General features: G+C 51.1%; 2 protein-coding genes across 4 annotated transcripts in view; both read right to left on the bottom strand.

Annotated features, from left to right (window-relative positions):
• Positions 1-3: 3 nt before the first annotated feature.
• Positions 4-7,364, bottom strand: LOC116101979 (inactive serine/threonine-protein kinase TEX14-like). 3 transcript variants are annotated; one of them, XM_031386079.1, is made up of 16 exons: positions 6,949-7,364; positions 6,321-6,499; positions 3,685-3,799; positions 3,295-3,460; positions 3,065-3,219; positions 2,923-2,983; positions 2,721-2,845; positions 2,531-2,623; positions 1,793-2,128; positions 1,559-1,716; positions 1,283-1,476; positions 1,128-1,200; positions 970-1,052; positions 747-890; positions 300-358; positions 4-209 (listed from the first exon to the last, which is right to left on the bottom strand). In XM_031386079.1, exons 2-16 carry the CDS (start codon positions 6,451-6,453, stop codon positions 113-115), a joined length of 1,992 nt encoding a protein of 663 aa, XP_031241939.1. In that variant the 5' UTR covers positions 6,454-6,499; positions 6,949-7,364; the 3' UTR covers positions 4-112. The 3 variants fall into 3 exon arrangements, with proteins under 3 accessions (XP_031241939.1, XP_031241940.1, XP_031241938.1); XM_031386080.1 differs by lacking the exon at positions 6,949-7,364 and having other exon boundaries at positions 1,793-1,941; positions 2,044-2,128; positions 6,321-6,935; XM_031386078.1 differs by lacking the exon at positions 6,949-7,364 and having other exon boundaries at positions 6,321-6,935.
• A 1,697-nt stretch (positions 7,365-9,061) lies between these two features.
• Prodh2 (proline dehydrogenase 2) overlaps positions 9,062-17,243 on the bottom strand; it is a 12,306-nt gene continuing 4,124 nt past the window's right edge. Inside the window, exons 5-10 of the mRNA XM_031384252.1 lie at positions 15,380-15,460; positions 15,149-15,304; positions 14,904-15,070; positions 11,422-11,532; positions 10,294-10,379; positions 9,062-9,290 (exon numbers count right to left, since the gene is read on the bottom strand). Coding sequence (XP_031240112.1) covers positions 9,118-9,290; positions 10,294-10,379; positions 11,422-11,532; positions 14,904-15,070; positions 15,149-15,304; positions 15,380-15,460 — 774 coding nt within the window. The 3' untranslated portion in view covers positions 9,062-9,117. The remainder of the gene's footprint in view (positions 9,291-10,293; positions 10,380-11,421; positions 11,533-14,903; positions 15,071-15,148; positions 15,305-15,379; positions 15,461-17,243) is intronic.

Here is a 17,243-nt window from a genome sequence, read left to right as displayed (position 1 = left end):
AACTGGGGATTTTCCCATGTTCTTTGCTTTGAGGCAAACATTGAGGGTTGGGGTCAGTCTTGGGAGGGTGCCCAGGGCAGTGTCTGCAGGGAGACACTGCAGGGAGGGCACCCTAGGAGTCTGGGCTAAGAGTAGGACTCAGCCTAGGCTTGTCTTCGAGGTGACACTTATTCTGCAGCTCTGCCATGATCTCCTCCAGCAGATCCATCCTGGGCAGCAGTAGGGCAGAGACAGACCTGGGCTCAGTTCAGGAATGAGGGAGGGCCCCGGGCTGCCCACCACAGCCTGTGTTATCTCACTCCTGTAGGCTGGAGAGGAGACTGCCTTCTGTCAGCTCATGGTCCTCACTATCAGGTTTCTGCAGGAGGAAGGGTTAGCACTGCCAGCAGCTGCCCTGCGGTTCAGAGCCTGAGTCTTTTGGGTGCTCTGCTCTAATGGCCTTCCCTGACAGCAGCTCTCTGGGCACTGAAGCCTCTTTGTTGGTCAGCATGTAGGGGTGGACTCCCAGGGCTGGGGATCCAGAATAGCAGCCCCATGTGTGCCACAGCTGCCCCTGCAGAGCTTAGATTCTGACAGAACTTCCTCCCCAGCAGGGAGACCCTTGTGGGGGAGCAGGGCTGCTCAGGGAACTGCAGGTCAGAGCTGGGGGAGGAGGGAGGCGGCGGGGAGGAGGAGCGGGGAGGAGGAGCTGGGAGACTTCTGGAGGCAAGGGTTGCCGGTTTAGTGTGGGGTAGGGGTATCCGTACTATTGAGATGGGCTCCGGGCAACAGTGTGGGCTGGGGCTGGGGCTGGGACAGAGGCTACTGCCTAGCGTCAAGCTACTGCCGGAGTCCCAGGCTGCATTCTGCTGGTCTCTACTGTGACCTGTGACCTCAGGAGTCTCCAGAGACTGTAGAAAACAGAGGAACAGGCATGGTTGTCTGGGTCCCCATACCTCCTTTTCTCCAGACCACCCCCCTGCTTCCTACCTGAGAAGGGTCTGCGAAAGGGAGCACAAGCCTGGATCTGGCCTTGGCCCTGGTCCTGGGAGCCCCTTCACAGTACAGATGCTCTGGGGATACAAACCAGACAGTTGGAATTTGATGCACACTGCCACAATCCCCCATCATGATCCTTGCTTTCTAACCTGGCAGGGAACCCAGGGTTACAGGAGACAGTGTTGTCCATTCTAGTGGGGAGCTGCCCTTGGGTGCCAGATCCTGTGGAAAGGAGATGAGATGGAGTGGTATGGGCCCTGCCTTGGGTTCCATAAATACCCACACTACTCTGGCCTTCCTGTACCTTGGCCATGGCCTTTCGAAGCAGGTACCGACTGCTCTGTAAGCTGCCCCAGCGGTCGGCAGGCTCTAGACCCAGCCCAGCTTGAACCAGAGCCTGGTAGGGGGCTGGCAGCAAGGGGTCCAGGCCTGGACTCTGGCCTGCCTCTAGCTTAGCCTTCACTTCAGGCCCCTCTCCTCCAGCCCAGGGCAGCTCTCCTGTGGAGAGAGGCACCATGAGGAGACCCACACTAGTGGGATGTTTCTGGGACTGGGTATAAGTGCAGGGTGGGTCACTGACCAGTGAAGACCTCCTGGGCCAGGATGCAGAAGCTGTAGAGGTCTGAGGTAGTGGCTGGCATGTCACCATGGATCAGCTCAAGTGGTAGCCATGGGTATAGTTCAGGGGGTGGGGGCAGCCCTGGATTTGGGTCTCTCTGGGAGCAGTCTTTTTGAAGCCTGGGGAGGCCAAAAAGTCTAGTGAGCTAGTGGATGCTGGGAACCACATAGGGCAGACATGGGGGCAGGCTCTCACCTGGGCTGCAGCCTGGGCTGGTGCAGTGGACGCCCGTGTTCTAGGTGGCTCACCTTAGCCAGGCCTGGCCGCACGAGCTGCACAGCATGGGAAGTCAGGCCAGCGTGGGCCCAGCAGCGGGACTGCAGGAACAACAGGGCCTCCAACACCTGTAGCAGCAGAGGGCCGGGCAGCAGGCCTGGCAGAACTGGAGGACCCTCCTCATCCGCTCCCACAGAATGCAGCAGGAAATAAAGGGAGCCCAGACACACGGGCTCAAAGAGTAGACTCAGTCTGGACAGGTCCTCTGAGGGGCTCAGTGCCATCAGCAGCAGCAGGCCAGGGTGGTGCAGGATGCTGGGAGGGAACAGAGTAGGCCCTTCACAAGCTGCCCCAACCTGCACAGGGCGAAGGCTGAGTCAGGCCACAGAACATCTATCATGGGCCAGGGGAAGACTATCCCACCAGCCACCATACAGGGAACAATGAGATGGCCTATCATAGCTGAGCAGTGGCAGAGCCAGCCCCCACCCATAACAGCCTAAGGCCTCTCCCACCCCTTTCCTCTTCTCTAGGGCTTACAAGACATCCCACACAGACATGGGTACTACTCTATGGGAGGGGCAGTCCAGTAGTTGGGGGGGGGGCTGGTCATTACAGCCGGAGGGCACAGATCCAAAGCCTAACTACAGCTGTGGATAGTACCACATCCCCTCGGTTGTGGGCTGCTGGAGTTGGAGCTCAGCTGGAACTGGTAACCTGCAGTGCTGAAGGTCAGCCAATAGCACGTCAGGGCTGGATTCGGGGCTCTTCAGCTGCCGTACAGTAACCGGGTGGCCCTTCCACAGGAGGCTGGAGAGAGTGGGCAGCAGGTGAGTGCCATGGGTAGGATCTCCTTGTAAGGGAAGCAGGAGGCAGGGCTCTCTGAGGGCACGGAGGAAGCTCTCACTTGGCCATGACGGTATGAGAACTGCTGTCATAGGTGCGGCCAGGCTCACCCTGGGTTGCTACCAGCTCCTTGGGGTCTATTACTGGGATGCCCATTACCAGTGCCGGTGGCTGCATGCTGCTCAGCTGAGGGAAGAGAGCAGAGGTTTGAGCATCAAGAGGATGCAGGGGTGGTCACTGCTCTCCCACCCACTCCCTCTTACCTGGCCGAACCCCAACGCTGGGGTTTTGGGGGATCTTCTGGTCTGCCCTTGCCTCAGTGCCCTGGAATAAAGGGAGGGTTGAGGGTAAGGATGAGGTCACTGGCTGTGCTGGCCCTGGAGGCTCGGGGGTGTGGGATGTTACCTGTCTGCCTGGACCAGCCTTAATGAGGGCAGAGAGCCACACAGGCTGTGCCCAGAGCTAGCTTGCAGCTGACTCAGGGACACACTGGGCGCCAACTCCCCACTCTGCACCAGTGCTGACATGTGGGTCCGGCACCACTGCAACAGCTCCAGCACCTGGGTAGGGCACAGGGTCAGCCTGGGAGCACACGCTGGCCTTGATGCCCCTAGTCTGCCCTGGACAGTACTCACTTCCCAGCTCTGCTTGGCATCACCCTGCTCAGCCCAATCTCGAGGCGTGCGACCCTGCTGGTCACGCAGACGCAGGTCACCTCCTGCCTGCAGCAGGTGCCACAACACCAAGCCTCGGCCGGAGGAGGCACCTGCATGCATGGGTGTGCTGCCATCAAGGCAGCGGCTAGGACAGAACCGGAGGCAAGGGCGGGATGGATGAAAAAGGGGTGGGAAGCTGGATGGGGGCTGAGTGGATGGGAGGAGTCATGTGGGTGGGTCACATGAGAACTCAAGGGATGGATGAGCAGACCTTTGTGAGTTCTGGGAGGACAGGGGTGGGGGGCACTAAGGGGGTTGAAGGGGATTTGTGCCCTGGGAGTGTTGGGATACGGGGACCTATCCACTCACTGGTTGGGGTTGGCGCCGAAGGCCAGTAGAAGGCGCACGGCAGAAGTATGGCCCAGTAGTGCGGACAGGAAGAGTGCTGTCTGCCCAGCAGAGTTCTCACCATCTACCTGAACAACTGAGGGACAGAAAGCTTAAGATTATGCGCGCTCCAGATTCCTAGAACTCTCTCCAGCCACCAGGCAACATGCATCTCATGTATTCCAGGCTTGCCTGGAACTCAATATGTACCCAAGGATGACCATGAACTTCCGTTTCTCCTGTCTCTGACTATGTGCTGGGATTTACAGGTGTGTGCCACCATGACTGGTTTACAGAGCGCTGAGGATCCAACCCCGGACATGAGCATTGTAAACAAGCACTCCATCACATCCCCAGGCCTTAGGCAAACACTCTGGTCAATTCCAGCCTCTGCTGTCTTTGGCTTGGTGCCTGTTCCGCCCCTTTCTTCATCCATCCGGCCGTGGCCTCTGGTTCTGTCCTAGCCGTGACCTCGAAGGTAGCACACCTATGCCTTGATTTCAGGTTCCTGGAAATAACACCTCAACACAATCCACTAGAAGCTCCACAGAGCAAGAACAAGGGGAGACACCTGTCTCCTCCCCAGACTAGAGGTGTTCAAAATCAGGGCCAATGGCGGCCCTTCTGGATTCTCTGAGCAGCGGTTCTCAGCCTCTTATTTACTCGAAGCCCTCTGCCATCTTCTGCAGTGACAACTGGTTTTCCACTTTCAACCTGTGCCCCAAAGGCATCTTCCTAAAACACAAACCATTGCCAAAAATAGATCATCCCAAACAAGTTGTTCCAAAATGAAAATACACTAAGAGGGCAAGGCTTGTTTTATGAGGTCAGCGTGGATGACAGTTTCCAGAATCAGAAAGTAAAACTATACATGAATTTAATTTATGAACACACAGGTGTAAACCTGACTTCTCCCCAGTAAGCAGGCACGATTCAACCTAAGAAAACCTATCAATGTAATAAACTTTCACAGATTAAAGGACAAAATTAATATGTCCTGGACGGCTCAGTGGTAGAGCCCCTGCCTAGGATCCCCAGTGAGTGGCTGGGGGCGTGGCTCAGTGGTAGAGCCCCAGCCTAGGATCCCCAGTGAGGGGCTGGGGCGTGGCTCAGTGGTAGAGCCCCTGCCTAGAATCCCCCAGTGAGGGACTGGGGGCGTGGCTCAGTGGTAGAGCCCCTGCCTAGGATCCCCAGTGAGGGACTGGGGGCGTGGCTCAGTGGTAGAGCCCCTGCCTAGGATCCCCAGTGAGGGGCTGGGGGCGTGGTTTGGTGACAGAGTGTTTTTCTGGCACGAATAAGGTACTAGGTTCTATCCCTAGCACCAGTGGGAAGAAAAAAATTACATTTTAGCTTTGTAGATATAGAGGAAGAGAAGTCGATGAAATGTAATAGCTGTGTATAGTTAGGGAGAAGAAACCTCAGAAAAGTTAGACAGGAATTACTAATTATGACTATGTTTATAAACCTCAAAAGCAAGCATGAGGGTGCAAGAACATTTAATTCTTTGTTTATTTGTTTGTTTTCAAGACAGGGTTTCTTTGTAGTCCTGGCTGTCCTGGAACTCACTCTTAGACTAGGCTGGCCTCGAACTCACAGATATCGGCCTGCCTTTGCCTCCTAAGTGCTGGGATTAAAGGTGAGCCACCACCACCTAAGAGACTTAATTCTTTAAATATTAAAAAACAGAGTGCTGGAGAGATGGCTCAGCGGTTAAGAGCACTGACTGCTCTTCCAGAGGTCCTGAGTTCAATTCCTGGCAACTACATGGTGGCTCACAACCATCTGTAATAGGATCTCATGCCCTCTTCTGATGTGTCTAAAGATGGCAACAATACACTCATATAATTAATTAAATAAATAAATAATATAAAAACCAAAGTGTGTCAAACGGCAACAGTGGTTTGGGAGTTTAGTCTAATACTTTAAGAAAAAAACTACTTTTGAGACAGGGTTTCATCAGCACAGGCTATCTCTTTAGCACAGGCTTCTCCCATACACTTTTCCTCCAGTCCGCAGCTTCCTGAGGAATAGAATGGCACGTGTGCCATGTTTTCTTCCTCTTCACCTAACACAAACATTAAAGCCCAGCAGACAATCACAGCTACTAAGCAAGTTCCAACAGTGGCCAGATACACAGCTTGCAGAAATCAGAGAAACTTGTGAAATTGTTGAATGCTCGTCTCAATGGGAATTTCCTACCCAACACCCAACAAAATCCAGCAGCAGCACTCCCTCTTCTTCTCAGGCTCTTCACTGTCTGGGTCCAGTGCCTTTTTACCCTCATCTCCCCACATCTGGCTAGTCACACAAGTGCCCAGCTTGGACTTTAAGGCCTTGGACCAGGCCATCCCAACTTCCAAAAGTCCCTTCCCCCAGCTTTCTGTAGAATGGCTTACACTGTGAGACTCCTATTACATCCAGCGCAACCCCGCCCCACCAACTACATTTTATTCCCAAGGATCCAGAGGCCAGCTTCACCACCCTGATATCTCATCTCTGACCTTAGATCTTGGCAAGCAACTACATAGGACCCTGGCACCCAGTTCTGGATTGACTCAAGTGAAGAACCACTCCATGGTTGGTTCTTTCCCCACACCATACCAGCAGTGGAACCTCACCTCTGCGCAGAAGCCTAGCCAGGCCCCAGCATGGGCCTCCAGCCATAGCTAGGCGATGTAGACGCTCCAATTGGGCATCCGAATCCCTCACAGAGCCCAGCTCCACCGGGAAGCGGGAGGCCTGTGAATGCATCTGCAGCCCGCGTCTAGCCTGTCAGTTCCTGGGATGGGGTCCACTCCTGAGGGGAGGGTGGAGGTAAAGGACAGTAGGGCTAGCTGAGGAGCAGTCTAGTTGAGAAGGGGTTTAGGAGGTTTCTAATGGGAAAGGAGATATCTGGTGGGCCCGGCCAGGGAGCTGCACACCATTAGACCAGGAGCCCTAGGGATCTGGCATGGTTTAGGGCAGGGGTGGGCATTTCAAGGGAAACTCAGGGGCTGTGGGCAGAATCTGAGCCTGGGTAAAGCTCTGAAGTATCAAAGGGCTAGGAGGCTCGGAAGGCTGGTAGGGTCCGTGGGCTGGGGACATCTTAGGTTTCCAGAACAGATGTGGGATGTGAATGAAAAAGGAGTGGGCTGGGGCTGGAGGTGGGGAGTATGGAGACGAGGCGGGTGTGGTGAAGAGCCAAGGGTCCTGAAAGCTCCAAATAGTTCTAGGCCTGGACTCTGGCCCAGATGGCTGGGTACCTACCGTTGGGCGCTATTGTGACTGTCACGTGACTGTGGTCCAGCCACGGCTGTCTGCGCTGGAATTCTAGGTGCAGCTATGATTGCAGCTTCCTGGTATTTTGCACGTGCGCAGTAGCTTACCCTAAGAAGCAGCACGCCCCCATCCCCAGCCCCGCCCCTGCCATCTTGTAGTGAAGGGACAGAGATATTGGCCCAAGAGGTTTCAGTTGGCCCTCCTTCCTCCTTGCATGCTCCAGAACTTCAGGCAGCCAGAGTCTCTTAGTTTTTATTTATTATTTATATTAATTATGTGTGTGAATATTTTGCCTCTATGTATGTAAACGCAGCACATGGGCTCCTAGTGCCCACGATAGACAAAAGAGTGGAACTGGACTTAAAGGGGTGTGTGAACTACCACGTGGGCGCTAAGAATCAAGACACTGGGATGGGTTAGGCAGCCCGTGCTCCTAACCGTTCAGCCATTTCTCCCAACTCCCAGCCACACCACCCTGGACCCTCTTAACCTCGGTTCCATATCCCTGACTGTCTTCTCATGTTCACCCGTGACTATTTCTAGGCTCTTCCCTGAGCCCCATACCCGAGGACCCTTCAGGACGCCTCCCTTTAGACATCACCTGGACTGTCAAGGCTGGCTCCATTCAGTTTTAGATGGCTGTCTCACCTGGTTAGGATATAAATCAAGGAGTTTTGCCTAACTTGTTCATAGTATCCAGCTGTTTAAAACTGTTTGAAACAAGAGATCTGCTGTCATTGTTGCCTTTCTTTGGCTCACCCTCCACATGGTAGAGAACCTGTTGCCATGTCCCCTCTGTCTGTAACTCCCATGATTCCTTGTTGCCTCTGGAACACAGAGCAAGTCTTCAGGCTGCACTCCAGGCCCCGTGCTTCCCTTTTTCCTTAGCTCCTCTCTCCTTAATCTGAACCATTTTTCTGTGGGTTTTTCTTTATGTTGTTTGGTGGTGATTGTTTTTTAATTTATTTAATGTATGAGTTCTCTACACATCTGCAGGCTAGAAGAGGGCATCGGATCCCATTACAGATGGTTGTGAGCCACCATGTGGTTGCTGGAAATTGTACTCAGGACCTCTGGAAGAGCAGTCAGTGCTCTTAACCGCTGAGCCATCTCACCAGCCCGTTTTGGTTTTTTGAGACAGGTTTTCTCTGTGTAGCCCTGGCTGTCCTGGAACTTGCCCTGTAGACCAGGCTGGCCTTAAACTCAGAGATCTGCTTGCTTTTCCATCCCAAGTGCTGGGATTCAGGCATGTGCCACCACTATGGAACTCCTTTCCATCTTTGTGACTTTTATTATTATTTGTGGTGCTGGAGAGAGAATTCTTGTGCATGTCAAGCACATACTCTACCATCGAGCCATGCCCCAGCTTCTCACTGGATGACGCTAGCCAAGTGTACTACCTATGTCCTCAGCTCTTGGGTGGTGTTGTTTAAGATAAAAGTCTCACTATATAGTCCAGGCTAGCCTAGAACCTGTAATACTCTAGCCTGTGCTTCCGAGTGCCACATCTGTTTGAGACGGCATCTCTCACTGGGACCTGTGGCTCACCAGTTGGGCAAGGCTGGCTGACCAGTGTCTGTGTCTCAGCCTGTACCCCCATACTTGGGGTTTTCTGTGGGTGCTGGAGATTAAGCTCAGGTCCTCACGTTTGTGCACCAGACATCTCCTCAGCCTGCTTATAGGTGCTTATTAGCTGAAGGAATGGTCCACCTCTCCCGAGAAGCCATTTGTCTGAGGCCACCAGTGTCTGCTATTCACCTGTGTTGTTTATTGCAAATCCTCTGAGATGGAAGGAATTCTTGACTAGATTCCTGGCTAAGAGCATTGAAGGACTAATGATCTCCGGTCATTACCACCCTAGGCTGGCTCCCTCTTCCTCCCTCTCCCTCTCCTCTGCCTCCTTCTTCTCACTATTTATCCCAGGCTGGCTTGGAACTCATAACCCTCCTGCCCCAGCCTCCCAAGTGCTAGGATGACAGGAGTGTGCCACCACACAGGACTAAAGATCTCTTGAGTCTCAGGCATGCACCACCTGTTCAAGCAGACTCCAGGGGCAGCCCTTTCCCCAAGGAGGCGGCTTCAGAGAAGTGCAGACGGGGCCGGGGGCTCAGGACCTTTATTGAGTACATGGCCCCTGATGGTGCTGATGGAGACCCCTTAGGCCTTCCTTCCCAGCAGCCTCCGCCACAGTTCTTGGCTGAGTAGTGCCTGTTCCCTGCGGGCACCCTGCAGCACACTCCTGTTCTCCTGGGCTCTTCGGATCAGGTAGGGAATCACCTCCTCCAGGCAGCCATATGGAATAGACTTGTACACCATATATCCAGCCTGCCCTGTGGGGAGAGTGTTGGCAGAGTGTGGGGCTCAGAGAGACATGTTCCTGGGTACCAGCAGCAATAGCTCCTTCCCTTGCTCAGAGCATGGCAGACTTAGTGAGTTAGACATAATTCATCACTAAAACACTCCCTCTATCCCTCCTCTTCCCGCCCTTCCTTTCTTCCTTCCTTCCTTTCTGACTGGTTGTTATAAGATTGGCTTTTATTGGGCTGGTGAGATGGCTCAGTGGGTAAGAGCACAGATTGCTCTGCCAAAAGTCCTGAGTTCAAATTCCAGCAACCACATGGTGGCTCACAACCACCCGTAATGAGATCGGACGCCCTCTTCTGGTGCGTCTGAAGACAGCTACAGTGTACTCACATAAAATAAATATATCCCCTTTTAAAAAAGATTGTGGGGCCGAAGCAAGCGGGGCTGGAGGGAGCCACACACATGATGGCTCACGGTCATTTGTACAGCTACAGTGTACTCATACACATAAAATAAATAAAATAAATCTTAAAAAAAAACTAGACTAGCTGGGCTACAAGCTCCTGGAGGATCCTCTGCCTCTGCCACCCATTCCCATAAGTGTTCTAGGGTGACAGACAGTTGCACTACTGTCTGGTTTTTGCATGGGTTCAGGAGATCTGAACTAAGGTCTTCAGGGCCACACAGTAGGCACTTTACACATCTTCCCAGCAATAAAGCTATCCTTAACACCCACAGGAGGAGAGGAATCTGGCATAAAGCCCTAGGGACAGCTGTCAGGACCCCCAATAACACAGACAATATGGCAGCAGAAGCAAGAACTAGCACAGATCAGGAGAGAAGACGCAGGGCACAGCCCCGCAAGGGCCTCAAATATTGGAACAGTCTGGAAGATCATTTTGGAAGGAACTGGAAGGGGAGGCCACTGTGGGTTCCGTGTGAGAGAGGGAATGGGTGGGAGGGATCTGCTGTGGGGGGGCGTTGAACGGTGGGGATGGATGGAAATGGAGGGATGGGCCATTCACATACCTAATGCCAGGGAGACATGGTCACACATGCCCAGAAGTTGTCCAAAACAGACAGGCCCATCCAGAGGAATGCCCAGCTCCCACATGCTGCAGAAAGGGTCACATTATCAATCCAGATAGTGGTTAGATCTAGAGAGCAAGTTAGCCATTGCCCACCCAAGAATTCAAATATGGATCCACAATTCCACACCCACAGATTTCAACCAGGGACCAGATACGAGGGGGAATCAGGTGGAACATCTGCATAGGTTTCCCCCTTCGATCGTTCTTAACAGCGTAACTATTTATGTAGCATTTATATTCGTTATTCTAGGTATTACTAATGAGCCTGATGACTTCAAGCATACAGGAAGGTGCACATGGGTCATAAGCAAATATTCAAACATTACATCATCTGATATGAGGGACTTGATGTCTGGAGATTTTGGTTTCCATGGAGATTGGTCCTAGAACCAAATTTCCACAGATTCTGAGAAATGACTCTATCCCCAATCTCAATGGTAAACAACCACCACAAGCCTAGAGAGATGGCTCAGTGGTTAAAAGCACTAACTGCTCTTCCAGAGATGTGGGTTTGACTCCCAGCACCCACACTGCAGCTCACAGTTGTCTCTAAGTCCGGTTCCAGGGCATCTGATGCCCTCTTCTGACCCCTCCTGCTTCATGCACTTATGGGTGCATACACATATATAATAAAAATCAAATCAAATCAACTAATCAATCATTAGGCAATCCATCACAATTCCCATGAGCTCTCGTGAGTGAGTCTCAGCTGCTTTCTGGAATCCTCAGTATTCCCTAGGTCACAGTAAATACAGGTCAATGCCCTGTCACACCTGAGCCTATAGGACATATGTAGGCATAGGAGGAGTCGATTTTTTTTTAAAGATTCTTACTATGTAACCCATGTTGGCATCAATTTCTTGATTCTCCTGCCTTGGCCTTCTGAGGACTAAGAGGTGTGCATCATCATGGCAGGTTAGGATTAAATATCTGTACTGTCCTCCCTATGCACCTTCTCGTTGGACCTGTTCTTGTCCCCTACTCGCCACCTGCCACACACTGTAGACACAGGAAAGGGGTGGGACTTCTTAGAAGCTCTGGTTTCCCACCCCCTTCAACCTCATACCGCTTAGTTGCCTGGCGAACGGATTCTTCATTGTGGGAAGCCACCATGAGGTGACACGAGGGACTGTGGTTGGTCACGCGGCGTAGCATCAGCTCCAGACAGTGGCTGTAACTGAAGGGAGAGGCTCTGCTCATGTCATCTTGGGAGTGAGGACCAAGCTCCAGGAACGGAGTGCCTGCCCTCCTCTCCTTTGTTCTATGGGCACAGGATCCTCAGAGCTGTCTCCCTCTCTTGTGATCTCCTGAGTTCCCCTCAGGTAGTCAGGATGGGGAATGGAGTGAAAAATAGAGTTTTCTGACACATAGTTTCACTGTGTGTAGCCCAGACCTAGAATTCATGATCCTCCTGCCTCAGCCTCCCATGGTCAAGGATGACAAGCATGTGCTTTTAAAGGTCAGCAGTGACCGGTCTCTGGCCCGGTGGCCGCCACATCCATGGCCAAGATGACATTTGCCCAGGGTTAGTCACTGCAGCAGCATGGATGGATTTTTTATTTTTATTTTTCTTAAATTACATTTTATTCCTTGTGTGTGTGTGTGTGTGTGTGTGTGTGTGAGAGAGAGAGAGAGAGAGAGAGAGAGCACGCGTATGTGAGAGTGTGTGTGTGTGTGTGTGAGAGAGAGAGAGAACGCATATATGAGCGTGTGTGTATGTGTGTGTGTGAGAGAGAGAGAGAACACGCGTATGTGAGCGTGTGTGTGTGTGTGTGTGTGTGTGTGTACTTCAGAGGACAACTTGCAGGAGTCAGTTCTCTCGAGGTCCCAGATATGGGACTCAGATCATCAGGCTTGGTGGCAAGCACCCTACCTGCTGAGCCCTGTGTTTGTTGTCTTAATTTTCTTTCTTTCATTTTTTTTAAAAAAAATTATTTAGTATTATATGTAAGTATACTTTAGCTGTCTTCAGACACAGAAGAAGGCATCAGATCTCATTATGGATGGTTGTGAGCCACCATGTGGTTGGTGGGATTTGAACTCAGGACTTTTGGAAGAGCAGTCAGTGCTCTTAACCACTGAGCCATATCTCCAGCCCCCCCCCCTTTTTTTTTTAGTGATTTACATTTATCATTCTAATTTTTAAGTGCATTGGAGTTATGTCTGTAGGTATGCCTGTGTGGGTGTGTCAGATCACCTGGAACTGGAGTTACAGACAGTTGTGAGCTGCCATGAGGGTGCTGGGGATTGAATCTGGGTCTTCTGGAAGAGCAACAGTCCTCTCAACCACTGAGCCATCTTTCCAGCCACTGCTTGTCTTAATTTTCTTTTTCTTTCTTTCTTTCTTTTTTTTTTTTTTTAAGATTTATTTATTATTATACATAAGTACACTGTAGCTGACTTTAGACACACCAGAAGAGGGCGTCAGTTCTCATTATGGATGGTTGTGAGCCACCATGTGGTTGCTGGGATTTGAACTCAGGACCTTCAGAAGAGCAGTCAGTGCTCTTACCCACTGAGCCATCTCGCCAGCCCCCTTGTCTTAGTTTTCAATATGACATGACAGGGAATTACATATAAGAGAAAAATATTAGCCTGTCTCTGGTGACATTGTCACAGAAGTTTAAGGACTTCTGTTGAGGAAGAAAAGACTCAACCACTGCCCATGTGGTCCCGGGTGGAAAACCATTGAGAAAGTGAAACCCTAGCGTGCTGGCCCATACATTTAGTCTCACGCAGAGGCAGGGGGATCGCTGTGAGTTCAAGGCCAGCCTGATCTATAGAGCTAGCTCCAGGACAGCCAGGGCTACACAGAGAAACCTTGTCTCAAAAAACACAAACAAATAAGACAAACAAACAAACAAACAGAACCTAGATGGGGGTAGGGATGAGCAGAGCTCCAGCATCTGGTTTTCTGTTTTTTGATGATGATGTAGGGTGACCAGGCACCTCCGGTCCATATGTTCATACCTCCCTGGTGCTGTGAATTCTGTCCCCTCAAACTAGGAGTCAAAGAAACCATTCCTTCCTTCACTTGCTTTTGTGAAGGATTTTTGTCAAAGGAGTAAGAAGAGTAATGGATACATCTGCCGAAGGTGATTAACAACAACCCAAGCGCTTACAGTTGGGGAAGGACTCAGGGATGTTGATAGCTGACGAGAGCAGCTAAGCAGAAAGCAGACAAGCTGGGGATGGTGGTGGGAGCAGTGAAGGAGGAAGGAAGAGGTTGCTGTTCAGAGGGGAAACAACAGCATCCTAAAACCTTGGAGAGAGGAAGCGACACATAGAGACACAAGATGTTTGGCACAAAACCCCAGGACCGCTGATAAGCAAGTGAAAGGTTACATTGTTACAGCCTGATGGTGCAGGCCAGCACAAGGAGGTTTGCAAGTTTCAAAGCCTAACTGTACTATAGAGCATGCTCAAGGTCACCCTGGGGACTTAGCAAGGGTCTGTTTCAAAAACAAAAGTAGAAAGAGCTGGGGATACAGTTTAGTTGCATAACACTTCCTAGACTTCCCCAGTAAGGAGTTGGGAGTGTGGCTCAGTGGTAGAGCCCCTGCCTAGAATTCCCCAGTGAGGGTGGGAGTGTGGTTCAGTGGTAGAGCCCCTGCCTAGAATCCCCCAGTAAGAGGCTGGCTCAGTGGCAGAATCAAGTTTAGGTAATTTGTTTTCCCCTAAAAGAAGAGCTACATTCTATTTTTCTTATTTGGTGTGTGTGTGTGTGTGTGTGTGTGTGTGTGTGTGTGTGTGTGAGTCTATTTGTGTTCATGTGTGGGTTGTGGCCCAGGTTGACACTGAGTGTCGTTCTTGATGGAACTCAACTTTATTTACTTGGTCCCTGGCTCCTGTCTAGAAGACACGCATGCACCACACCTGTGCAGCTTTTTACATGGGTTTTAGGGATCTGACCAGCAGCTGCTTTATCTGACGTGCCAACCAGTGCTTTGTCCACTCGGCTATCACCCCAGGTCCCACCTTGTTTTTTAAGACAGGGTCATTTTTTCACTGGGACTTGGGCTTGCTGATTAGATTAGGCGTGCTGCCAGTGGGCTCTAGAGGTCTTCCCGTCCCTGTCTTTCCAGCACTGGGATTATACTAAGAAAAGCCACCACATGTGGGATGCGTATATGTGTGTTTGTGTGTATGTGCTTATATGTGTTTGTGTGTGTATGTGTGCTTGTGTCTGTGTATATCTGTTTGTGTAAGTGTGTGTCTGTACACCTGCGTGTTCCTCTCTGTGTGTAGGTATGTTTGTGTCTATGTGTCTATGTGTCTATGTGTGTGTGTTTGGTGTGTGTTTGTGTAGGTGTGTGTATGTACCTGTATGTTAGTCTGTGTGTGTGCTCCCTGTGCGTGCACATGTAGAGGGCAGAGATCAATGTCTTCCTCTGTCTCTATCTGTCACTTACAGTTGGAGCAGGGTCTCTCACTGAACCTAAGGTCAATGCCTCAGCTGCACTGACCCCTAGTGAGCCTACAGCATCTGCTTGTCTTGATATGTTATAATTTCCTTTTCCTCTTACATCTTCTCCGTCCTCTCCCTACCTCCGACTAGTGGCTTCATAGTCAGGCTGGGTACAGTCTTGCTTCCCTTGGAGCTGTGTCACGGATCTCTCCTTGTCCAGATAGGCACCTCGCACCAACTTCACCCCAAATGCCAGGCCAGCCTCGTGTGCCGTCTCAGCATCCTGCTCCAGCCGTTTGTGAGTGTCCTGCAGAGCACACGGGCACACTCAGGGGGGTCAGGTTGCTGAGTCCCCACTCGCAGCCTTGCAGCCCCCCCACCTCACCTTCAGATAGGCCTGGTAAGTGTTCCACACCCATGGGCCACCTTCCTCGGGTCTGTTCCAGCGCATGGCCAGGGCAGTCACCAGCAGGGACAGTGCAGGGTTAATGAAAGTGTATTCGGCGTCCACCAGCAGCCTCACACGCTTCGCCCGGGCATGCTGAGGGGCAGAGGGCAAGATGTCAGGGCCAGCGGGGTCCTTAAGTGGTGGGGAGCCAGGGCGCCCACACATTACCTGTGCCACTCGGTGCAAGCGGCTGAGGGAGGCCTGCAGGTGCTGATTCTGTTCCGGGCTGAGGAAGGAGAGCTGGAGGGTCTAGGAGGTACCAGGGAATGAACGGGAGACTGCTCAGGGCTACAGGCTCCTCTGGGACCGGGTCCTCTCTCCTACCAGGAAGGGGCATGCGTGAAGACTTTGTGGGGAATCAGAGAGTGACTTGCAGGACACGATGATACATGCCTGCAGTCTCACAATTTGGGAGGCTGAGACAGCCTGAGCTAGTCTATCTAGAGAGAAAGAGAGAGGGCTAGTTGGATCAGCAGCTGAAGACACCCGCTGCTAAGCCTGAAGACATGAGTTCAGGTCTCAGGACCCATGTGGTGGAAGGAGGCAACTGGCTCCTGATAGTTGTTGTCTGACCTCCAGCCCATACTGTGTCATGCATGTACACAAGGGTACACACACAGACACACACACACACACACACACACACACACACACACACACACAGACACACATACACAACAGTTTCTCTGTGTAGTTCTGGCTGTCCTGGACTTGCTTTGTAGACCAGGCCGGCCTCAAACTCACAAAATGCTGAGATTAAAGGGGTACATCATCAGGCCCAGCACAAAAATGTAGTAGAGTTTTTTAAAAACTACAATAGAAAAAGAAAAGAAGGAAGAAAAAAGGAAAGAAGGAAAGAAATCTAGGGCCACATAGTGGGTCTCATAAAAGAAATAAAATCACCACATGAGCCAGGTATGGTCGTGCACACCTATGATTCTATCATCCAGGAGGTTGAGGCAAGAAGATGGGGAGTGAAAGGCTATCCTGAGCTACAAAGTGAGTGAGAGGCCAGCCTGGGCTATATGAAACCCAACCTTAAAAAAAAAAAAAAAAGGAAAGGAAAAAGAAAAAGACCAAATTAAACCAAAGATCACTCTCAGAGTGATGTATTCTGCAGTGAAAGAAGGCTGCATGTATGGGAGTGGATTTGTGTGGTCCTACTGTGTGTGGTTGTTCAAGTTCATCAAGGGGTAACTTTTCCCCTCTTTGTCTCTGGGCCAGGATCTCATGTATCTCAGAGTCATCTAGACTTTACTGTGAGGCAGGGCTGACCTTCACCTTCTCCTCCTCCTCCCTCTGCTCCCCGAGTGCTGGGTTTCTAAGTGTTTACAGCCAGTCTGCTCTGATAGGCAGTTTTCATTAAACATGTGTTTTTAACCCCAGGGGCAAAGCTAGTTTAAATAACTTTTTGTTTTGTTTTGTTTTGTTTTTGTTTTTTGAGACAGGGTTTCTCTGTGTAGCCCTGGCTGTCCTGGAACTCAGTCTGTAGACCAGGCTGGCCTCGAACTCAGAAATCCGCCTGCCTCTGCCTCCCAAGTGCTGGGATTAAAGGTGTGCATCACCACCGCTGGTACACAATGAACTTTTTACTTTTTAAATGTTTTCCCTGCAGAGCTGAGGATAAACCTAAGACCTTGTGCATACTAGGCAAGCTGTCTGCCACTGAGCCTTGCCCAAGCCCCTCACTGGGGGATTCTAGGCAGGGGTTCTACCACTGAGCCACATCTGTTGCTCTTCCTATTTTAAAGACAGGATGTCACTATGTAGTCCAGGCTGGCCTGAGACTTGAGATCTTACTACTTCAATAACCCAAGTTCTGGGCTTCTAGATGTGTACAGTTATGCCTTGCTTCTTAACATTTTGTTATGAAAAATTTCAAACACATAAGACAATGAAAAGAGGCCTGGTATCCTGGCAAATGCCTGTAATCCCAGCATTGAAAAGCTAAAGTGGGAAGGTTAGATTGTGTTTTCCAGACCAGCCTGGGCTATATAGTGACCCTGTCTCAAAACATAAGTTAGGAAGACAC

This window comes from Mastomys coucha, unplaced genomic scaffold, assembly GCF_008632895.1.
Source record: "Mastomys coucha isolate ucsf_1 unplaced genomic scaffold, UCSF_Mcou_1 pScaffold21, whole genome shotgun sequence".
NCBI lineage: Eukaryota > Metazoa > Chordata > Mammalia > Rodentia > Muridae > Mastomys > Mastomys coucha.
This window is presented reverse-complemented; position numbering and strand designations above follow the sequence as displayed.